The 25133-nt window shown below is 43.9% G+C and overlaps 2 protein-coding genes across 2 annotated transcripts; both read right to left on the bottom strand.

The window, feature by feature from the left end:
• Positions 1-13833: 13833 nt before the first annotated feature.
• On the bottom strand, positions 13834-15003 carry LOC131224182 (disease resistance protein RPS2-like). Its single transcript, XM_058219722.1, has one exon. The coding sequence runs from the start codon at positions 15001-15003 to the stop codon at positions 13834-13836; it is 1170 nt and encodes a 389-aa protein (XP_058075705.1).
• Positions 15004-15069: 66 nt separating this feature from the next.
• On the bottom strand, positions 15070-24878 carry LOC131224181 (disease resistance protein SUMM2-like). Its single transcript, XM_058219721.1, has 4 exons — positions 24484-24878; positions 24358-24432; positions 24197-24259; positions 15070-15559 (listed from the first exon to the last, which is right to left on the bottom strand). Exons 1-4 carry the CDS (start codon positions 24876-24878, stop codon positions 15070-15072), a joined length of 1023 nt encoding a protein of 340 aa, XP_058075704.1.
• Between the last annotated feature and the right edge of the window lie 255 nt (positions 24879-25133).

Genomic DNA, 25133 nt, shown 5'->3' with positions numbered 1-25133 from the left:
GTCCGTCAGACGGTCTGGCGCAGCCGCAGGCAGCGCGCCTGCGCCTTCTGACAGCGGCAGCAGCGCTGCTGCTTCTTCCCTTTTTTTTTTTTTTGAATGAGGTTTTTCTGTGATTTTCCACAGGTGGGGTCCACATCGAGTGAATCTGCTCCGTTCATTGCATTCCCCCGCTCGATACAGTCAAACAGAGTCCAATATACAGCCGGTTTCTGACAAATAAAAAGATCTAGGTGGTTTCAACGGTAAACACTACCGTTTCCTATGGTATGGCCCACCAAGAAAAGGGATCGGTTTTATCTTTCGGCTCAACGCCTAAAATGACCAGGGGAACGAAATGGACGGCTTGGATTATGCATGTATATCAAAGTGGGGCCTGCATGAGAGGTCCACCACTTCTTTCTCTCTCTCTCTCTTTTTTTTTTTTTTAAATCTCATAGCCCGTCCAGCGTCCAGTGACGCTGGACGGTGTGGATAAACACATGCCTTGTGGTGGGTCCCACATGGACGTGGCCCACCAAATATATATATATATATATATATATATATATATATATATATCATATTATATATATAATACATATTATCTTATATATATTATATATATTATATAAAATATAACATATATATATATATAAGTATATATATACAAAAAAAAATGCATTGGGCCCATCCAAATAGTGGATGGAGTGGATCATCACCTGTAATAGAGTGGACCACACCGTCTGATGTAGATGGAAGGGGTAGATGTAACACATGGGTGGGATCCACACCATTACAAAGAAAGAAAGAGAGAGATAAAGGGAGATATACGGTGAGATAGAGGAACCCCGCCACTATGGGCCCTCTTGATTAGATCACATACATCCAAATGGGTCCCACCAACAAGTGGGCCCTAAAATTTAAAATAATGAAAAATCACCCACCTTATCTTCCTTCTCCTTGCTCCCTTGGACTCCTTAGCTCCCTACCTTCACTTTTAATGGAGGGTGATGGGGGATTAATGGTGTGGATGAGAGATGGGAGGGTGTAGATGGAAGATGGGAGGTGGACCACACTTGAGAGGGAGATGGGAGCTTGGACGTTTGAGGCTTGGGGGTTTGCTTGGAGAGATATGAGAAATGAGAGAGAGAGGGGTGATAAGGATGGGTGAGGTGTGATGGGGGATGGTTTAGGTTGAAAAATTGTAAAAGGTGTATGGTTATTGTTGAAATTTGGAAAAGAGGAGTGGTGAGGTGGAAAGAATGGTGGACTTTTGGAAAAAGAGGGAATGGGTGTAGTACTTGATGTATGGGATGCATTTAATGGTTGATTGATGGGACTAATTGTGTAGAGATTCCCTCGAAATCCGCAACGCGCGGTGTTTCTTCGGAATAAACGCTGATCGGCATCTTCTTACCTGGGTATCGGTTCGGTGCGCAAGTCACGGCGTTGGAACCGCGGCGACGACGCGATCGCTATGATACAACTTTCAGATCAAGCCGACGTCGGTGCGCGGGACCTGGCTTAGGATTGTGCGCAAACACCGAATACGGTGCGAAGGTTGCCGAAATTTAACCGGAAGGACCGCGGAAGCCAACGAAACAGTACGGATTAGGACACGCGTCTTACAGCTCTTTCCTCCAAATAAAAATTTCATCCTCAAAATTTACACAAGCAAAGCAAGGAATCATAATTCATAATAAAGAGGATACAAGGCATCGTCAAATAAATATTAGAGATAACATGCAATCATACAATCAATCATCAAAGAGATGAGGATAGCGCTCTCGAATCTCAGCCTCACGCTCCCAAAATGCCTCATCCACAGAATGGTGACCCCACTGAACCTTCACCAAGGGGATGACCTTGGTCCGGAGGACCTGCTCCTTCCGATCAAGGATACGTACTGGCTGCTCGATGTAAGAAGCGTCCTCACGAACCTCCAACGGCTGCCAATCAATAACAGGAACTACGTCTGACCCACACTTCCTCAACATAGAGACGTGGAAAACGTTGTGGACGCTAGACAACTGAGATGGTGAGGCAGGTCGATTGGCCACAGCACCAATGCGCTCAGTGATCTCGAAAGGTCCTATGAATCTCGGGGCAAGCTTGCCCTTCGCTCTAAATCTAACTACGCCCTTCATGGGCGAGACCTTGAGATACACATGGTCCCCTACATCAAACTCCAAGGGACGACGCCGGTGATCAGCAATACTTTTCTGCCGGCTCTGAGCTGTGCGCATCCTCTGCCTGATGATATCAATAACCTCTGATGTCTCCTGCACAAGCTCGGGACCCAGGAGACGCCGCTCTCCAACCTCGCTCCAACAACTCGGAGATCTGCACGGTTCGCCATATAATGCCTCAAAAGGAGCCATGCCAATGGTCGCCCGATAGTTGTTGTATGCGAACTCACCAATCGCAGATGCTCATCCCCTACCACCGAAGTCAATCACGCAGTTCGAAGCATATCCTCAAGGATCTGGTTGACCCTTTCGGTCCGCCATCGGTCTGCGGATGATACGCGTGCTGAGCTGCAAATCGGTGCCCATAGCTCTCTGAAAGCTCCCAAAACCGAGACATGAACCTCGGGTCTCGGTCGAAACGATCGAGACCGGTACGCCGTGCGCCTCACAATCTCCTCAAGGAATAACCTCGCAAGCCGGTCCAAAGGCCAAGTCGCACGAATCGCAAGAAAATGTGCCGACTTCGTCGACGGTCCACGACAACCCAAATGGCGTCATGACCGCGCCGAGTCCTCGGCAAACCCATAATAAAATCAGAGATACGTGCTCCCACTTCCACGTCGGGACGCTCAACGGCCGCAATAGACCAGGGAGTCTCGATGATCGGCCTTGACACGCCGGCATGTGTCACACTCGGCCACAAACCTGGCAATCTGGCGCTTCCTCACCCAAAAATACTGCCGCCTCATATCACGGTACATCTTCGTCGAGCCGGGGTGGATAGAAAACCGCGATCGATGTGCCTCGGTCATAAGATCTCTACGCAACTCGTGAATATCCGAGACACACAATCGGCCTCTAAAGCGAAGTCCACCATCGCACCAATCGCCAATCTATCTCGACTCTTAGATGCCGCCTCGCTCGGTAATCCCGTAACGACTCATCTGTGTCGAGCCTCGATCACCCTTGCGACAAGAGAGGGTTGAATCGACAGTCTGATAACCGAACGATAGAAGACCGCAAACCAAAATCAAAGTCGTACTCTGCTATATCCTCGAGCATCTTCCACTCTGAATCATCATATGTGCCACCTGGGCCTCGTGGCCGACGGCTAAGGGCATCCGCCACCACATTCGCCTTGCCTAGGTGGTACCGGAGGTCAAAATCATAATCCTTCAGGAAGCTCCATCCAGCGTCTCTGTCTCATGTTCAGCTCGACCGAGAAAATAGATACTTCAAGCTCTTGTGGTCGAGAAGAGCTCGAACCTAACCCCATAGAGATAGTGTCTCCACACCTTTAGTGCGAAGACGATTGCCAACTCCAAATCGTGCGTGGGGTAGTTCACTCATGGACCTTGAGCTGACGAGACGCAAATGCCACGGGTCTACCGTGCTGCATCAGACAACACCTAATCCAATACGCGAAGCATCGAAATACCACGAATCCATCACTCCCGAGGGAAGAGTGAGGACAGGAGCGGACGTCGGACGGTCCTTCAACTCCATAAATGCTCGTTCACAAAGGCGTCACTCCAAATAAACTCGCGCCCTTCCGAGTCAACCTCGGTCAACGGGGTTGCAATACGAGAGAAGCCCTCAATGAAACGCCGATAATATCCCGCTAAACCAAGGAAACTACGGATCTCGGACGCGTTCATGGGTTGACCCCACCGACGCACTCTGCCTCAACTTTCGAGGGGTCTACTGCACCCTCCCTGGTCACCACATGACCGAAAAATCTTACCTCCTCCTGCCAGAACTCGCACTTCTCCAGCTTCGCATATGGCCGGTGGGCACGGAGGGTCTGCAAAGCGATCTCCAGATGTCGCATATGGTCCTCATGGGTCCTCGAATATATCAGAATGTCGTTGATAAAGACCATAATAAACTGATCGAGATATGGATAGAAGACCTCATTCATTAATTGTATGAAGACCGCGAGTGCATTGGTCAGTCCGAAGGACATGACCCAGAACTCAAAATGACCATAACGCGTCCGGAAAGTTACCTTCGGGATGTCTTCCTCTCGGACCCGAATTTGATGATAACCGGAACACAGGTCAATCTTTGAAAAGAACTATACACCCCGCAATGATCAAATAAATCGCCTATCCTTGGGAGCGGGTACTTGTTCTTAATCGTGACCCGGTTGAGCTCGCGATAATCTACGCAGAGCCTCAACGAGTCATCTTTCTTCCTAACGAAGAGTACCGGCGCTCCCAATGGCGTTCTCCGACGAATGAATCCCAACTCACGCAACTCGTCCCACTGGCCGCAGCTCACGCAACTCCATCGGTGCCATACGGTGACGGGGCCTTCGAGATAGGCGCGTACGGCACAAGATCGATCCGGAACTCGATATGACGGCGAGGAGGCAATCCCGAATCTCCTGGAACACGCCTGGGAAGTCGCATAACCGCCACCGATCAATACACAAGGCAATAGGCTCCTCGACGCGCAAGACATGAGGCAAGATAACGGCTCTCCTGGCTCGCAACGAATCAAATCGCGGCAGCCTGGTATGTAATGTGACTGCCCTCGCAGTAATGCCCAAGATAGCGTGGTACTCGGCAAGCCAATCCATGCCTAAGATAACGTCAAAATTTGTCATCGGCAACACAAACAAGTCAGGCCAAAAGATATCACCGACAAGAACCGGCAAGATGGACAGAAACGGCCTAATACCGTGGTCCTCCCCAAGGGCGTCGATACGGCCAATCCCTCACTAGTAGACTCGGTCGGCAATCCGTTGATCGGCAGAAACCCTCGGACATGAATGAATGAGAAGCGCCGAATCAAATAATACTCGAGCGATACATGAAGAGACGGGAAGTATACCTCGACGACTCCTCCGGATGATCAGGTCCTGCTGAGCCGCGTAGAATCTCGCCTGAGCTGGCTGGGGAGGTGCCTATCCCCTCTGAGGTCCCTGGTGCTGCTGCTGCCTCTGCGGCGGCCTATACTGCTGCCTCTGCTGCTGCTGGGGTCTCGGCGGCTGAGGTGGCTGTGGTCGCTGTTGGTGGGGTCGCTGCTGTGCTGGAGGATGTTGTTGAGGTCGCTGCGGCCGAGGTCCGCTGTGGTGCTCTCGGCGGATGTAGGTGAGGCTGCTGTGATCCTCTCGACTGCCGCAGATGAGGGCGAGGGCACTCGACAGGCATGCTCTGTCCCACCACATCCAAAATAAGTCCTCATAAACAGCTGTTGGTGGCGCTGGAGGTGCTGCTGGGGCTGGTGCTCTAGCAGGTGGGTGGTGTGCCTCTGTCGTTGTCGACGCTGCCGGGAGCTACCGGAGGGGGTCTCGCCTCTTCGACCCCTCCTCCGATCTCTATCGGCTCGCGCGCCACCACTCGTCTCGTAGATCCGAGCCCTCCGCACTCGCCGAAAGGTCGGGAGCTCGTGCCCAATCACACGGCCTCGAAGACCGTAACACAAGCCGTTCTCGAAACGGCGGGCCTTCAGCCCCTCATCATCAACCATATACGGCGCAAACTTTGATAGCGCCACGAAGCGAGCCACATACTATGCCACGGTCATGTCCCCCTGCACCAAAGTCTCGAACTCCAGTGCCCTCTGGCGTCGAATATGGTCAGGAAAATACTGCTCCTCGAATCGATCTACAAAATCATCCCATGTCCAGACGTAGTCAGGTCCTGCGACGCGGGTAACCGAGGTCCACCAGTGCTCGGCCTCGCCCTGAAAAAGAAACACTGCCAACCAAACTCGCTGCTCGGTCGTGCATGACATGGTATCGAAGATCTTCTCCACATCGGAGCGCCACCTCTCAGCTGCTGTCGGATCTGGCTCGCCCTGGAAACGCGGAGGGTCAAACTGTCGGAACTCTCGAAGTAGGGCACTCGCGCGGTCCTGCTCTGCCTAGGCCGGTGAAACAACCGAGTGTCTGCTCTGCCCCTGAAGTGCGGCCGTCACAGCTTGCAGCATCTGCTGCAACTGAGATGCACTCATGAATACGGTCGGGTCCGCACTGGTCTCTGGTGGAGAAGCAGTATCCTCAGGATGTGTGGTATGAATCTCTGGTAAAGGAGCGACATCCTCAGGCTGGGCAGTAGGAATCTCTGGTGGTGGAGCAGGGGTCGTAGGTGGTAATGCGGGAGCCGCAGGTGATGGAGCTGAAGTATCCGATGGTGGTCCGAGAGTCGATCGGGTCACTCTCCTGCGTGCCATGTCCTACAGGAAGAGCGAAGGTGCCTATCAACTTAAAGGCTCGCGAAGGCACGCACGATAAGGGTCTGTAATAAAAGATTGCTAGGCTATCCGAACTTAGGACTTAATCATTCATAGCAGACATGTAATGTTGTTCTTGGTTATTCCCGAGTTATGCTCTGATACCAACTTCTGTCACGCCCCGAACTCGGAAACCGGGCTCACAAAATTCCCGATCGCCGAATCCGGCGCCGACAGCCTCCGTAGAACCCTATTTTCGGATCCCTGCACCCATTCACCAGGTTCCGATCATGGGATACAACAAGGAGGATTTCAAGTCATCAGTCTGATTCATAATGAGCATAACAAAAGCATAACCCACAAACAATAACCACAAGAACACCACCACAAAATCCACTATGATCAAAAACTTTTGAGTACAATGCGGCAGAAAGGGGAAATACAATGCATCAAAAGAAACAAAACTCCAGAAGCTCTGCTGCACGCTCCAACTATGGCCAGACTATGGCTGCGACTGCGTCCTGGCGTCACCTGCACACATCAATCGTGCATAAGCTTATAGAAAGCTTAAAGGGTGGTGTAAGTGTGTGCGCAATATAAACGTGCTCAAAATGCAAGGTCAGAGTGATGCGGAATCATGGTGATGAGCACATGAATGCAATCAGCCGTACCTAAGGCTATGCGGTGCAAGATATGAATGCTATCGGCCATACACAGCCATGCGATGCGAGATGCAACTCAAGCATGCCAATCCTCATCATGTATCAGTACAGTTCTCATTCTGGATAATCACCGGGGTTCAATACACTCCAAATGGCACTGTCGCTCTCCTAGCCGCACAGTCCAAGTGAGCGTAAGAAACCTCACTATCCGCCTAGCCAATAGTCTGCCAAAACCTATCCGGCACGTCGATAGCGGACCCATTCGTGAGCTGGTCAAACTCAGCCTAGTATTGCCCCCTACTCTCGGGCGAGTAAGGCCACACTCCTTTCCAACCGACCACGACACAGTGGGAGACGCGGCCTCCTGGTATTCGGCCCTCGTGCGCTCATATATCCACTCGGTCTCGACATTGGAGTCATCCTCTGGTACCATCGGGTTTAGGGATTTTCACCCAGGGACATCTATGGTGCCCGTATGCTAGAACCAAATATTTCCGGTCTCCGATCCTGCCATCCACGATGTATCTGTGGAGGCTATGGCCCTGATGTCGCTAGAGCATACAGTAACTACAATCACACAAATGCAAGTGCATGAATCATACCATCAGTCATGCAACAGCCCTGTATATACCATGCACTTATATGAGGCAACTCCGCCTATCAGGGAGCCCATAAACAGTCTATCCAAAGGTTTATGCTATGATCGGTCATTCCTCACATCAGGCATACATATGGTGCGAATGATCATGAATCATGCATCTATACTAAACATGTAATAAGAGATGGGTCCTAGGTATAATGGAGATGGGCCTAGACGGCCTACTTACCACAAGTTTGGGCCTATCAGTGGGCCTTAGGGAGAGCTATAATGCGGACATTTAACCAACATTATCAATGTGGACGTCAAACCAACATCGCTCCCAAGGAATGGCCTTCCATGAAGTACACATTGTAATGGGCCTTTTATACATCCAATTGGGCTTTGACCCAAGGACCCAAATACATCAAATGGGCTACATAACATGAGCCCCATATCTATATCAAGGTGGGCCTCAATGGGCCTCATAATATGGGCCTAATACAATTTAAGGTGGGCCTCAACAAGGACCACTAATGCATGAAGATGGGCCTCCATAATGGGCCTTAAATTATCTCCAAAATAGTTGGGCTGTTGGATGAAACACATACATTATGATGGAGCCCACACTAATAGAGGGTGCGGTTTACAATACTTACCTAAGTGGGGCCCACCAAAATGCTCATTTTCCACCCAGCTTAAGACCCAACATAATGTCTAGCTTAAGACCCAACACAATGTTTATTTTCCACCCAACTAAGGTCCAACACAATGTTTATTTTCTACCCCAACTGTTCATAAAATTACGTGGACCAAGGTAGGGCCCATTGTAATATTTATTTGTCACCCAACCGTTCAAAGGGTCTTATGGTCCTGGGGTAGGGCCCACTGGACTGGGGAGCTGTGTACACAGCCAGGGAAGCCCACGGTAATGCATGTTTATAAATGTATATATATATATATATATATATATTTATTATTATAATAACTATTATTATATTCACATGGACAGGGGGTCCACTGGGAGGTGGTCCCCAAATCCAGTCCACTCATTATGTGTGTCCCACTTGGCTGAGGGTACGGACCAAGTTTTAGTCGTATCCAAATTTCAGGTAGGCCCCACCAACGATTTTATATATTTTAGGCATGACTTCACATGATTTTAAATGATGTGGCCCACCGGAGTTCCATATACAGCTGAATTTTGGCATGGACGGATGAAATGTGGGGACCCATCAAATGTACGGTTTGTATGGGAGATATGCATCAAGGTGGGGCCCACAGTTGAGGCCATGACCCCCAGCCAATCCGTCCGCTCGTCACTCAGCAGCAGCAGCGCTGCTGCTTTTTAAAAAAAAATTTATTATTATATATATATTTTTTTGTTTTGGGGCCCACCGAGATGTGATTCACAATCCAGCCCAGTCATTATGTGGGTCCCATCTGGCTAACGGTCCAGCCCCATTTTCAGCAATATCCCAAACTCAGGTAGGCCCTACCAAGTGATTTTATATGTATTTACATGTCTTCATACGATTTTAAATGGTGTGGCCCACTTAAGTTCCTTACAATGCTTATTTTTGGGATGGACGGCTGGTCCACGGGGAACCATCAAATGCACGGTGTTGATGGTTGAGATGCACCAAGGTGGGACCACAGCTGGGGGGCCGTGAGCCCAGGCCGTCCGTCTGTCAGACGGTCTGGCGCAGCCGCAGGCAGCGCGCCTGCGCCTTCTGACAGCGGCAGCAGCGCTGCTGCTTCTTCCCTTTTTTTTTTTTGAATGAGGTTTTTCTGTGATTTTCCACAGGTGGGGTCCACATCGAGTGAATCTGCTCCGTTCATTGCATTCCCCCGCTCGATACAGTCAAACAGAGTCCAATATACAGCCGGTTTCTGACAAATAAAAAGATCTAAGTGGTTTCAACGGTAAACACTACCGTTTCCTATGGTATGGCCCACCAAGAAAAGGGATCGGTTTTATCTTTCGGCTCAACGCCTAAAATGACCAGGGGAACGAAATGGACGGCTTGGATTATGCATGTATATCAAAGTGGGGCCTGCATGAGAGGTCCACCACTTCTTTCTCTCTCTCTCTCTCTTTTTTTTTTTTTAATCTCACAGCGCCAACGTCCAGCGTCCCTGGACGCTGGACGACTTACCTAATCACGTCACTGTGGTGGGCCCCACGTGGACGTGGCCCACCAAATATATATATATATATATATATATATAATATATCATATTATATATATAATACATATTATCTTATATATATTATATATATTATATAAAATATAACATATATATATATATATATAAGTATATATATACAAAAAAAATGCATTGGGCCCATCCAAATAGTGGATGGAGTGGATCATCACCTGTAATAGAGTGGACCACACCGTCTGATGTAGATGGACCGGGTAGATGTAACACATGGGTGGGATCCACACCATTACAAAGAAAGAAAGAGAGAGATAAAGGGAGATATATGGTGAGATAGAGGAACCCCGCCACTATGGGCCCTCTTGATTAGATCACATACATCCAAATGGGTCCCACCAACAAGTGGGCCCTAAAATTTAAAATAATGAAAAATCACCCACCTTATCTTCCTTCTCCTTGCTCCCTTGGACTCCTTAGCTCCCTACCTTCACTTTTAATGGAGGGTGATGGGGGATTAATGGTGTGGATGAGAGATGGGAGGGTGTAGATGGAAGATGGGAGGTGGACCACACTTGAGAGGGAGATGGGAGCTTGGACGTTTGAGGCTTGGGGGTTTGCTTGGAGAGATATGAGAAATGAGAGAGAGAGGGGTGATAAGGATGGGTGAGGTGTGATGGGGGATGGTTTAGGTTGAAAAATTGTAAAAGGTGTATGGTTATTGTTGAAATTTGGAAAAGAGGAGTGGTGAGGTGGAAAGAATGGTGGACTTTTGGAAAAAGAGGGAATGGGTGTAGTACTTGATGTATGGGATGCATTTAATGGTTGATTGATGGGACTAATTGTGTAGAGATTCCCTCGAAATCCGCAACGCGCGGTGTTTCTTCGGAATAAACGCTGATCGGCATCTTCTTACCTGGGTATCGGTTCGGTGCGCAAGTCACGGCGTTGGAACCGCGGCGACGACGCGATCGCTATGATACAACTTTCGGATCAAGCCGACATCGGTGCGCGGGACCTGGCTTAGGATTGTGCGCAAACACCGAATACGGTGCGAAGGTTGCCGAAATTTGACCGGAAGGACCGCGGAAGCCAATGGAATGGTACGGACTAGGACACGGGTCTTACAGCTTGACTCAGCTCGACTCGAATGGTAATCGAAATCGACTCGACCCGGGTAGTATATGTACCCATTTAAAAAAAAACCCTAGTTATGTCCATACCCCTTTTGAAAATTCGACCCGTGCGCCTCTCTCCCAGTCCTCCCTCTCATCCGGTGGTCGTCCTCTCTCTCTCTCTCTCGTTCTCTCTCTCTCTACTCTCTCCCTCATCAACTCATCCTCATTCCTCACCTACTCTCTCTCTCTCTCTCTCTCGCTCTCTCTCTCTCTACTCTCTCCCTCATCAACTCATCCTCATTCCTCACCTACTCTCTCTCTCTCTCTCTCTACTCTCTCCCTCATGAACTCATCCTCATTCCTCACCTACTCTCTCTCTCTCTCTCTCTCTCTCTCTACTCTCTCCCTCACCCTCAGCCTTCTCCCTGCACCGCACGACTGCCCACCCCTGTTGGCTTCTCCCTGCACCGCCCGCCCCTGTCGGTTGTTACCCGCACAGCACGGCCGCCCGCCCTTGTCGGCTTCTCCCTACACCTACCCTCTCTCTCTCTCTACTCTCTCCGGCAAGTGTTCTTTCAATTTCAAACTGAAATCCAATTCCTCACTGCTGATCTATGAAATATGTTACCTCTAGGGCCCCAAAATCAGGTTGATCTGTGAAACATTCTGATGTTATTGGAACTCGACTTGAAAACTTCGCTTGAACTCGGCTTGAAATCTGCTCGAACTCGAACTAGCCAAGCATTAGCTGTTGTTCCTAGCTCGAAGGTTGAGTCGAGCCGAGCACAAGCTAGGAAAAGCTCGGCTCGACTCGACTCATGTACACCTCTATATATGCTATGTGTACTAGTTATAGATGCATGCATACCAAGGGTAATACTCTGCCAGAGTATCAAATAACTCCGCTTACACAATTGCTCTGTAACTTATCATGCATAACTGTTAATCCTTCCTTTCTTCATATGCATGAATATGCCACTTTTTCAGCACATTTTATTTCTAAAATAGGTTGTGGATCAAGCAATTTCCCCGCATATATGGATCAAAAGAAGCCCAAAGAGAAATGGATAAAATTCAGCATAATTTGACCAATCGACTGATCAGGTTAACAGGTTAAAATTCCTCCAGAAACTCCAAATTGGTTGCTAGACAATTTCTGCCAGTTTCGATAGGTCAACAGATCTGGTTGACAGGTCGAAGGACCTGTTCAACTGGTTGACCACTTAGTTCAACAAGTCGAAATTCACAAAATTTTTAATTTTAGTCTTTGGACTTTTTTTTTAGCCCGTTCTACTGATCGACTCGACCGGTGGATGATAAATTGAAAGACGGCAAAATTTTCCATGATTTTTAGATTTTGTTTCCTCATTTAATTAGGACTCTTTTGATGACATTTTAGGGTTTGTTTAGGGTTATTTAAGTATACTAAATTCTTTTATTTTAGAAGAATCTATCAATTAAAATTCTCATATTTAATTATATTATTTCTCTTGTGGATTGAAAAATTTTCTCTTGTGGTTTCAAGAGTTCCTTGTGAATTTAATGTGTTTAACGACGGAGGAAGACCGTGATCGACCTCATCACATCCTACCCTATATCAATTTCGCAAATAAAGCATTTTTAATTGAGTAGATCTAACATAACTAGTTGAACACCAGTGTCCTGCATGGTTGCCCTCGTGTTGTGAGTTAATGACATCCAACCTATCCAGCTAGTTGCCCCACCGTACCTAACACATCAGGCCAATCCACTCATCAAGTGGGACCCAAACTAAATGCATGATTTGAATAAAATGAGCAGTTGCTCATTCTTTACTATGGTGGGGCAACCACAAAAAAAAAAAAAGCATGCCTCGCCTATCATAAATTTGAACAAAGAAGGATCTATAAAATGGCCTTTACAAAATTACCACCAAAAAAAGAAAACACAGTACCACAAGGCTCAGAGAAAAATAAATATAACCCCAAAACAGCCTCAGCAGATAGCTTCCCTCTGGGCAGAACATAGTGTCGGTAGCCTAAAGCATCCTGGCTTGAAATAAGTAAACAGAGTAGAAAACTTCTGTGAACATTTTATAAATAGAGACTTATATATATATATATATATATATATATATATATATATATATATATATATATATATATATATATATATATATATATATATATATATAATTTTCCAGTTAAATCAGGCCTGCTTGGCTAGTAGAGTGACCTGATTCTTGGGCTAAGAAATCTACATGTTGGCATCTTTTCTTACGGGTGGGCTTCAATATTGCACTTGCTCCTTGCGCTGGTATGTGCGGTGGCGCGTACATTACCTCACTTGTACAGGCAAAACAGGCATAAACGATGCTCAAGAGTTATAATACACCTCATGCGTAGAATCACCAACATAAGAAATTAATCTAATATCATGTGGTACAATGGCACACATTTAAACTGATAAAAATACATAGCACACTTGATCTAAGAAAAATTCAGACTGGATCCTTTCTAAAATCAATCTAACAATCCTAAGAAATAACTATTAAAAAGTATTTCTACCTTGACAATGACTCTCACTAATCCTTTCATGGAAAAGGGGAAGAAACTAGGACTTGATGCTATCTTCTTCCCACTCTAAACTATCCCACCATTCTTGATCACCACGTATCTGCGTTAGAGAATTGTGGGCGCTATGGAGAGAAAGAGGTAGCCTTTTCAAATTTGGGCAACGAAACACATCGATTACCTCAAAGGAAGGAAAATGCAGTGCATAGCTACAGATGTTCGTTAGTTCTGGAAGGTTCTCGAGTGATATATATTTGAGTTGCATTAGCCCTTTATCTCCAACTTCAACATCAGCAATGGCCGTATCTATTACTTCTTCTAGCTCATTGGCCTGTTCTATCTCAATTTTTTCAAGACTTACAAGTTGTAGTAAACCATAAATTTTCTTCAACTTGAAACATGAGAAAATCTTTATGGTGTGAAAGGTTTCTGAAGCATCTGCGGCCCACCCGAATGCAATTTAAGTGGGGGGAGTTGCCAAAGGACTAGCCATTCTAGGCTCGAAACAGGATAATCATCGTCCTTCTTCGCATCCACACTAATCATCACCTCCACCAACCCATTGCAGCGATTAAAATTAAGCCCTTGAAGACTTTTCATTGCAGTAAAAAGGAATGATAGTTGATTGGAGATAGTCAGATCCTCACATCTGTTCAGAATTGCATACCGAGTCACCTTCCGCAGGTTGCTAGAGCAGAGCAACCTTTTAAGAGCATGCACAGTTGATAAGGTGAGATCAAGATGGATTAAACGTTCCAAGCCTTCCAACTCATTCATATTTAATCCCTCACTCCCTTCTTCCCACTTTGAATAACTATAATATAGGTTCATTACTCTTAATTCAGAAAGCCTGGAGATTGCCCCTTGAGGAATTGTGTGCAAACGAGTTGTCAACTCCAAGTCCAAGTGCTTCAGCTTTACGAGATTTCCTATCTCTTCAGGCAATGTTGTGATCTTCGTGTTTAATAGATTGAGATATCGTAGCTCTGCCAAGTTACCGATCCCTGCAGGAAGCTCCTTTAAAAATGAATTACCTGACAGATCCAAGACCCTGAGAAGAGGCATGAACTGAAAAAAATCAGTGTGGACCTTTCCAAAATCCCGATTCCATTGGAGCATCAAGGTTAAGAGGTCGGGGCATTGAGGTGTCTCTGTTACTTCTTTTATGTCATTATTCATTAGAGATATCCTCTCAGCCTCCTTCCACCTTTCAACCTCTGGTGCATGCCTCAGTCCCACGCCAGCTCTCACCAAAAACCTCTTCTTATTCTTCCCGCACTCAGAAGCTATCCATAACGCCAGATCACGTATCACATCATGCAACTTTACCTCTCTTTCTTCATCAGAACCAGTCTCCAACAAGAATGCAGCCTTTAATCTTCCAATGATATCATGTCCCTTGTTATGGGCTGTATCAAGATCATCATTCCACCCATCTAAGAATCCTTCGCCTATCCAGTAATCTATAAGTTTTTCTTTGCCAATGGAATAGTCCTCTGGAAACAGTGCGCAGTACAGGAAACACGATTTAATCATGTCGCCACCAAGATTATCATAACTGAATTTCAAGCGCAAAAGCATTTTATCATTCATACTTGATATCTCCGATGGTGGCTTGCTTGTGCTCAGAACTGATATTGCATGCTTCTATTCCTGTGGTGTCTTCTTACATGCCATGGCCCGCCCAATGGTGATCAGCGCAAGGGGCAGACCCTTGCACTCCTTAGCTACGCTCTTGGCAAGGATCGGTATCTCTGGATGCGATTTCATGGCCTCTTCACCAACAGTCCGTAGAAATAGATTCATTGCTTCTTGCTCTGGGAGACATTCTACTTTGATCTTCTTGTCCGCAGCCATGTGGCCACAGACGTCCTCAAATCGTGGAGTGAAAACGCCCTTGCTCACGTTTTGGCTGCTTGGATGAGGAATTCCAACCATCTCTAGATCCAACCATTCCCAAATATCATCCAACAACAGCATGAATTTCTTACTACTCAAGACCTTGCGAATGTCATGAGACCGTGTCTGGTTGTAGCTTTCATTCTCTGGCCAAGGCAATCCCAATTGTTGGACGTAGGCTAGTGGGGCCCACTTGTGAGCAATCACTAATAGGTATGTCCCATGTTTTCTCCGGTCTCTTCCTTTGAATTAAATTTCAAATTCGAATATGAATTTGATTTTTAATTGAAGATAGGGATTTGATCGGATTATTTGGCCTCATCCCAATCCCACCCAAACTCTCCTTCCTCTGTTATAAAAAGGAATGCGCTTCTCTCGTGTAAAGCATTGAGTCATATGATAAATCGAGAGTATACAGAGAGATACTGTGTGCACTATAGTCTGTCCATTTTAGCTTGTCCTTGGAACGATCTGATCCATAGATCGCAATCCGGGGCCACTTATACCGTAGGATCAGAGGTGTGAATAGTTCTATCTACTCCAGTAGTAGATAGGCGGGACATTGGATCGTCAATCTTCTACTTTGTAAAAGTTTCAAACATTGTGTAGACCGTCAGATCTTGAGGGCTCACCTTCCACGCTTCCCAACAATGATATCAGAGCATTCAATGGCAGATCTCCGATTATTTTCATCTAAAAAGGTAAGTGGCCCAACCTTTTTTTTGGATTGGAATCCATGTTTTACGAATGGTATCGAATCAACATGTGTACATTGGATTAATTTTTGTATTCACGTATGCCATACGTATATAAGCCCAATTACAGATATAGTTTTCATACACGTGGAGGGTCATATTGGCTGGTGTACATCATGCCATATCTGATACACACGCGGGGATCAATTTGGCTGATGCTGTTGTATTGAAACACATCTCACGTTATAAGAGTTGTTGTAGTTATTGTATTAAACTACACCACTAAAACACATCTCACGTTATGAGAGTTGCTGTACATCTCACAAAATATCCACTGAAACTTGCATGATGCTCATCACACCAGTTATATTGACGTCAGCCACACGTGGTTTTGATATCATGGTATAAGTTGTATCCAAACCGTCCATTTTGTTGGCTAGGCATAGTGTGGCCCACTACATGAACTTTTTGGATTAAAGAACCGTGGTATCTAAACCATCTTTTCAGCAAAGATGGTTTTGATATCCCAATGGACTACACGTATATATATAGCTTCTGTACACCTGATGTGCAGTATACCAACATTAGTTGTTGTATTAAAATACAACACTACCAGCAATGGAGGCGGATGAGGTATGAACAAGAGTAGTTGTATTGAAATACCAACATTGCTGTGCTAAATTGCTGTGCTGTACAATGACATAAGTTGTATCCAAACCGTCCATTATGACCAATGGATACAATGGTATAAGTTGTATCAAAACTGTTAAAAGGTACACATGTTGGCTATACACGCAATGGCTATTGTACACATGTTATTCTATACACATGTTGTTTTGTACACATGTACACATGTTGTTCTGTACACATGTTGGTTGTACACGCAATGGCTATCTGTACACATGTTGGCTGTACACATGTATCTGTACACATGTTGGCTATACACACATGTATCTGTGCACATGTTGGCTGTACACGCATTGGCTGTACACATCAGACCCTTGTATTTATACACATCAAACCCTTGTATCTGTACAAATCAGACCCTTATATCTGATTATTTGATACAAATTAGACCCTTCTGTACAAATCAGACCCTTATATCTGATTATTTGATACAAATCAAACCCTTCTGTACAAGTCAGACCCTTGTATCTGATTATTTGATACAAATCAAACCCTTCTGTACAAATCAGACCCTTGTATCTCTACACATGTTGGTTGTACACGCATTGGCTATAGACGTGCGTTATATATGGCTAATGTACACATGTGTGTTATATATGGCTATACACACATGTTGGCTGATGTGCACTTATATTAACTGATGTGCATAATATCAACTACAAGCAATAGATGTAATATTGTACTATAACACATGTGTATTGACGTTAGCCATACATATGGGTCTGAGTGGATTCACGTTAGCAACACATGTGGATCTGATCCATGTAACACATGCATCTTATCACAAGGTATATGTTGTATCCAAACCGTCCGACAGCATGGATAAACCACATACATTTAAGGTAGGCCCAAAGGAGTTTACTCAATACGTAATCTGATTTCCATGTCTCCTGTAGCAATGTGGCACATGTACATGGGATTAGGGCTGCTCATCTGGTGATGATGATGCACAAGTGAAGTGCTGTGTGTAATGAATGCATGTATGCTTGTGATATAATGGGGCCCATAATATCAACTGTTAGATTCCTGTATTATGGTCCAGTTGCACATTTGTGGTAACCCAAAACTCTACAGCTTTCTTGCAAGTAATATGTATATTTTTTTTATGACATGTACATATATATGCATATGAATGTTATTTCCTTTATTATATCTTCTTCATTGTTGATCTAAAGCTCATTAGTGATCGAAACGATCATCAACTATGATGATCAATGTTGATGAAAGGATCCATCATCAACAATGATCATTATCGGTAATGATTAGATCCATCACTAATGGTCATGATCACATGTGAAGATAGAACTATCCTGATATCTTAACACTTTATTTTTCTTTCTGATGATGATGTTTATATATATGATATAATTAGGCTTGATGTGCTTAGATCTAAACCCCCTTATTTTTCATTAGAAAATATAGAAAAACTTAGTGCTTAGATACTCCCTATACACATAAAAATAAGTTGTGCATAACCTGAGTGAGAGTTTATTCTCCTCCACCAAATGATGTATGCAACTAAGTAATGGTAGGTTGTACGTTATATAAATTTATTCTTATAAAAGCATTAAATCTCATCTTAAAATGAGAACTTGATTGTTCTACACCCTCCATTCGGGTATGTGGACTTTCAGATCTCATTAAGATGCGTATACTACTTTTATACTTTAAAAATTTATATAACACATAAAAATGCTGATGGTTAGTGTCAATACCTTAGATCATAGCTAAGTAGTGATACTCATGTAATGTAGAGATGGCCACCAAAGCGTTAATCGTTGAACAACTGAAAGGACAACATTTCGACGGCAACAACTACGAAGACTGGTCTCGTGCGGTGCGATGCCTTCTGGACGAGGACGACATATCTCACACACTCAATGTAGTTCAAGAGGAACCCATGCTGGCTGAAAACGAGAATTTACAAGAACATAGGGTTGCGATGACTCGATATAATAAGTGGCGAAAATAAAATCGTTCAGCCCGTAATATCCTTCTTAGCACTATGCACAGAGAACTTACACCTACGTATGAAGTTCATGAAACCGCTAAGGGAATCTGGGAAGCACTGACAGATGCCTATGTGCAGAAGTTAGATGCGAGAGTTCATGAAACTGCTAAGGCAATGAAATTAGAATTCCAGGAGTACAGGATGTCTGTCGGCTGCCCCATCAAAGATCATATTCGTAAGATGGAGCAAATGATAGGTGCCCTTAGGAATGTTAGGTGTAAATTGACTGAAAATCGAAATATTATAGCCATGCACCGTTCATTACCTGAATCTTGAGCCTAAATCAAAAGAATTTTAAACCATACTGATTCTATCACTACGTTCAGAGACTTTTGTGGCCACTTGATACGTGAGGTTGAAATGAATGCAATTTAGCCAGGTTCGGCCAATGCCTTTATAGCAGAAACACATAAGCGGAAAGCTAACAATAAACGATCCAAAGCTCGTAAGAAGGCGAAGAAGAATAATCAAGAACAGAAGACCATATCACCTACTCCAAATTTCAAGAAGGGGAATGGAAAGAAGAATCAGAAAAAGACAAATATATTCTGCTTTGTCTGTGAAAATTCTGGCCATTATGCTCGGCAGTGTGCCCATACAAAGACGGTAATTTCTCAGTCACAAGATACTTTGTATGTAGGCGTTTGTTCTGAAATCCTTTCCGTTGATACTATATCTAACGAGTGGATTTTGGATTCAGGCGCAACAAAGCACGTGACACAGAGTCGTCGAGGACTTAAGGAATTCCAGCCTGTAGCTAAAGGAAGTTACAGGCTGTACACGGGCAATAACGCTGTTGAAGACGTACTAGGGATTGACGTTCTCCATCTCCGTACGCACATAGGGCAAACAATAATCCTTCGTGATACTCTTTTTGTACCGGAGATGCGTCGGAATTTAATTTCTGTTTCTAGGTTATTATTTGATGGTTTTGATATTCGATTTTTCAAGACAAGAGTTTCTTTGAGACTGAATAACCTCATCTTTGCATGAAAAAATTTAATTTCAGATTTATTTATTTTGGACATATATTGTGATAATGTCCCTCTTACTTTATCTTCTATGTCGAATGAAACTGTAGTATCTGAATCTCAAAAATGGCACGTGAGGTTAGGTCACATAGGAAAGGATCGTATGACAAGACTAGTACATTCTGGTCTGTTAGACTCTTTATCCAAAGTTGATTTGCTATTTTGTGAACATTGTGTGTCCGGGAAGACATCGAAGAAATCATTTTCCATAGCGGCTAGGTCCAAGGGCACACTAGAGATAATCCATTCAGATATCTGTGGACCCTTTAATGTACATGCCAGAAACGGATGTCAATACTTTGTCACTTTCATTGACGATTACTCGCGCTATGGATATGTGTATCTCATCTCACACAAATCTGAGGCTTTTGATTGTTTTCTTAAATATAAAGCTGAGGTGGAAAATCAGCTTGAGAAAAAGATTAAAATCCTTCGATCTGATAGAGGTGACGAGTATACATCTGAAACGTTTAAATCATATCATGAAAACGTTGGAATTGTTCGGCAGTACACAATGGTTTACACTCCACAACAAAATGGTGTTGCAGAGAGAAGGAATATGACACTATTGGACATGGTTAGATCGATGATGGCACAAGTCAATCTCTTTACCACATTCTTGGGAGACGCACTGTTAACAGCCGTCTACGTCCTTACTAGAGTCCCATCTAAATTCATTCTTAAGACTCCATATGAGATGTGGTCTGGGAGGACTCTTTCTCTAGCCAACCTATGCCCTTGGGGATCTTTAGGATATGTTTTGCTACCTACTCCGCATAAAGGTAAACTTAATAGTAAAACCATTGAATGCTTATTCATAAGATACCCTATGCATTCAAAAGGATACGTTCTAGTTTATGAGGACCATGGACGATGGATTAAGATAGAATCCCGAGACGTTACCTTCGTTGAAGATAAATACCCAAGCCGAATGAAGCAAAATGTTCCAATAGAACTTTTTGAAATACCCGATGTATCTCAGGAGAGTGGGAGTTCTGCTCCTTAAGATGAAGATGCTCCTATAGTTCACCAGGACAGTGGGAGGATATCTCAGCAGGCTCTTGAGTTACGTCGAAGCAAAAGATGATTAATTCTCCGAAGATACTTCTATATTGAGGGGCAAACATTCTCTTGCGTTGCAGTTGATGATGATAAACATGATTCGTATCAGAATGCATTATTATCTTCTAACTCAGCCGATTGGGTAAATACTATAGACGAAGAGATCGCTACCATGGAGAAAAATAAAGTCTGAGAACTTGTTGATCTGCCTTCCAATCGCAAAGCGATAGGTAATAAATGGGTACTTAAGATCAAAAGAAAGGCAGATGGTACAGTGGACAAGTATAAAGCACGATTAGTTGCTAAAGGTTTTACACAACAAGAAGGTATTTATTATGAGGAGACCTTTTCACCTGTTGCAAAGTTCTCCTCAATCTGCATGATCTTGTCCATTGTCGCAAGTTTAAACTTAGAGTTATATCAGATGGATGTAAAGACCGCATTCTTAAATGGTGACTTGGATGAAGAGATATACATGCAACAGCCCATGGGTTATGTGGACAAAAAGCATCTAAAGAAAGTCTGCAAGTTGTTGAAATCTATCTATGGGCTGAAGCAATCTTCAAGACAATGGTACATAAAGTTCCACTTAGCCATCACCACTTTTAGATTCACGATGAGTGAAAAAGATCATTGTGTATACATAAAACGGTCTGGAAGATCTTTTCTGATACTATCTCTATATGTAGACGATATCCTGTTAGCTGGTAATGACATGCAATTGTTGATATCGACTAAAGATTGACTATTCTCGAACTTTGAGATGAAAGACCTCGGTGAAGCCAACTTTATTCTTGGGGTAAAAATCATTAGGGATCACCCTAAGAAATTTTTAGGCTTGTCTCAAGCAACCTATATACAAAAGATCTTATAGCGGTTCAGGATGAAAAATTCAAAAGCTGTTGAAACCCTTATGGATAAAGCTACCAAGCTAGACAGAAAATCGTGTCCCCAGACTGAAGCCGAGAAATTGGCTATGTCCTCAGTACCTTATGCAAGTCCAGTAGGGAGCTTAATGTATGCTATGCTTTGCACCAGACCAGATATTAGTTATGCAGTTGGCATAGTCAGTCATTATCAGAGTAACCCAGGACAGTCTCATTGGCAAGCCGTCAAACGTATATTCCGCTATCTCAGAGGAACAAAAGACCTAATGTTGTGTTATGAAAGAACAAGCCTCGAGCTCAAAGGATATTCTGATGCTGCTTGGGGTAATGACGCCGACGAGAAAAAGTCTACTTCAGGGTATGTATTCTTAATCGGAGGAGGAGCTATCTCATGGTCGAATAAGAAACAGACATCCACAGCTCTTTCATCTATGGAGGCCGAGTACATTGCACTTTGTACTACAGTTCAGGAGTGTGTATGAGTTCACAGATTTCTACTAAGTCTGGGTGTTGTACCGAGTGTTTGTTAGCCTATATCGCTGAAGATAGATAATACTTCTGCCATTGACTTAACATAAGACCCTAAACACCATCAGAAATCTAAGCACATTGAAATCAAGTATCATTACGTCCGTGATCATGTGAGAGATAAAAAGGTCGCCCTCAGCTACATTCCTACTAAGGAGATGATGGCTGATCCCATGATGAAACCTATAGCTAGAGATCTATTTCAGGTTCACATCAGGCAGATGGGATTGAGGAAAGTTTGAATGATGTACTTGTTTTGTAAGACATTCGATCTTTCATGAATAATATATTCATTTTATTCAGTAGTGAACACTAATATAAACTAAGTATGTAGATCATCAGCATTTACCTTGAGATCATGTAGGATTTCTATTTTTTGTAGGCAGGCCGGTCACCCACTCGCACAGATTGACCAACCTTGAATGTACAAGAGAGGTACATTTGGGGCTATGTTTATACATTGATGTATGAACTTTCCTTTATTGTGAATAATAAAGGATGAGGATATGAGTGAGTCGTATCCGCCTACAATCTTATAAAGATTGTAGATGAGACTGATGCAGTCGAATAACATAATCTCATTATTCTGTTACATGTGATCAATGTTATGGCCTAAAATTAAAGCCAGGTTATGAGGTTATGAGATGAGTCGTACCTCATGTGGAATGACCTGTGTATTATATACCCGACATTCACCTAGTATTGTCTACTTTACGACGTAGATTGTAGCCACGTGTTGGGACCTTTTACCTACAGATTGCTTTGATTCGATCTAATCACTGCAACGTGCGAGTAGCCAGTCCCGTAGGTGACTCTTTGTGTCCTTAGCTACCCTCCTCTTGTGTATATGATAATGAGATTGAGTGTTGCTACTTTAATGTACTATGACAAAAGGTCCTTGATTGGCCAGACTCAGTTACGATGGGAAAGCAGTTTAATTAATTTCAAATTACACATCTGCGTGGAGAAGATCCCGTAACAGCTACACCAAGTTTTTAGAACTATAAATACGCACTTGAAGACTTATCCGCCAGTAGTATCGAGTTATTTTTTATTGGACTTTTGCAAACATTATTTTTCTTAAAAAGCATATATATAGATATATATATATATATATATATATATATATATATATATATATATATATATATATATATATATATATAAGTATTGCTTCGAATTAGTTTTACTCGAAGTTTGTGAAAAATCAAGTTTTCAGAATAACTCGATAAGTTGGATAAGTGCGTATGTTGGCCGAGTACTTCAGGTCGGGAGTCAACTCCATCCGGTGTGGTCATGCGGACTAAGACAGGCATTGCAAAGCTTGGGTTATTGAGTACTAGTCAGGTGGTCACTTAATACTTTAGCACCTGTGAGAAGATTATGGTGATCCAACTGGTCCCACGCCTCTAATTCTTTTGATCGCGATGTTTAGTTCTTTGATTGTTATTAGGCAAGTTAGATGGACAAATTTATGTGCTTATCCCACAATGTAATTGAGTGGGAGATGTTGGACGTAGGCCAGTGGGGCCCACTTGTGAGCAATCACTAGTGGGTACGTCCCATGTTTTCTCCGGTCTCTTCCTTTGAATTAAATTTCAAATTCAAATATGAATTTGATTTTTAATTGAAGATAGCGATTTGATCGGATTATTTGGCCTCATCCCAATCCCACCCAAACTCTCATTCCTCTGTTATAAAAAGGAATGCGCTTCTCTCGTGTAAAGCATTGAGTCATACGATAAATCGAGAGTATACAGAGAGATACTGTGTGCGCTATAATCCGTCCATTTTAGCTTGTCCTTGGAACGATCTGATCCATAGATCGCAATCTGGGGCCACTTATACCATAGGATCAGAGGTGTGAATAGTTCCATCTACTCCAGTAGTAGATAGGCGGGCCATTGGATCGTCAATATTCTACTTTGTAAAGGTTTCAAACATCGTGTAGACCGTTAGATCTTGAGGGCTCACCTTCCGCGCTTCCCAACACCAATCGTTTGCCAATATCCATCTGAATCTTTCCCACATTTAATTCTTTAGACAGCACAACCCAAGTCACGACGTGGAAATCATCATTTCTTTTAAGGAATTTGTTGTTGATATCATTCAGAAGGTTTGTTTTCCCGACTCACCCCTTTCCATATATTCCAATAACTCCCACTTGGCCTTCAAAAAGCCAATTTAGAACCTTCTCCAACACCAAGTCCCTGCCCACAGCCAATGTAAGAGGCTTCTCTTCAACAGCATCGGGAATCTACTTGTTCACAACCACTTTGAAGGAATCCCCTTTCCTCTTCAGCACAGCTACATCTTTCAGCTTCTTCTCCACCCACTTGACAAGCTTGTAGGCCGACCAACAATTTGGATGGCAATTCCAAAGACACCTTGTCATTTGCTCAAAAGTTTCTTCCATTGCATTCACTTCTCCTTCGGCTTCTTCTACCTTTCCAAGCCAAAATTGAACCTCATCCTTGCATTTGAGCAGCTCCCACTCGGCGACATCCACCCTTGTCTTCACTTCATTCCTCATGCATTTCAATTCTTCCATGTCTTCCTTTAGGGAGCTGAAGTTTTCTTCAAGGTCAATGAAGGGTAGAGCGATCGGATCCCACCATCTAGATACGATGTTGATGGTTTGGCTGATGCACTCCATGGCTGTGGAGGGAAAAAGAAAATGGGTGGAAATGAGCCCTCAGAAATGTAATTGAGGAGTTCAATGTCAATTCATTTGGAAGAAATTATATGAGCCCCCAAAAAAAAAGGCGGATTCAAGGTTGAAGTAAACCACACCACAGGAAACAATAGGAATTTAGGCCTACTTCTGAAAATTCTTAAGGCCACGGGAGGATCTCATCAATCTGAAAATTCTTAAGGCCACGGAAGGATCTCATCAACCTGATATTTATGT

This window comes from Magnolia sinica, chromosome 13 (assembly GCF_029962835.1).
Source record: "Magnolia sinica isolate HGM2019 chromosome 13, MsV1, whole genome shotgun sequence".
Taxonomy (NCBI): domain Eukaryota; kingdom Viridiplantae; phylum Streptophyta; class Magnoliopsida; order Magnoliales; family Magnoliaceae; genus Magnolia; species Magnolia sinica.
The sequence above is the reverse complement of the archived record's forward strand: the minus strand, read 5'-3'. Positions and strand labels throughout refer to the sequence as shown.

Excerpts from the sequence above, each read along its gene's own strand:
- LOC131224182 (XM_058219722.1), bottom strand. The coding sequence starts at position 15,003 with ATGCTTTTGCGCTTGAAATTCAGTTATGATAATCTTGGTGGCGACATG.
- LOC131224181 (XM_058219721.1), bottom strand. The coding sequence starts at position 24,878 with ATGGAGTGCATCAGCCAAACCATCAACATCGTATCTAGATGGTGGGAT. Across the intron at positions 24,260-24,357 it reads ATTGGAATATATGGAAAGGG|AATTAAATGTGGGAAAGATT; the intron begins GTGAGTCGGGAA and ends TGCTGTCTAAAG. Across the intron at positions 15,560-24,196 it reads GGTGTTGGGAAGCGCGGAAG|AGACCGGAGAAAACATGGGA; the intron begins GTGAGCCCTCAA and ends ATTCAAAGGAAG.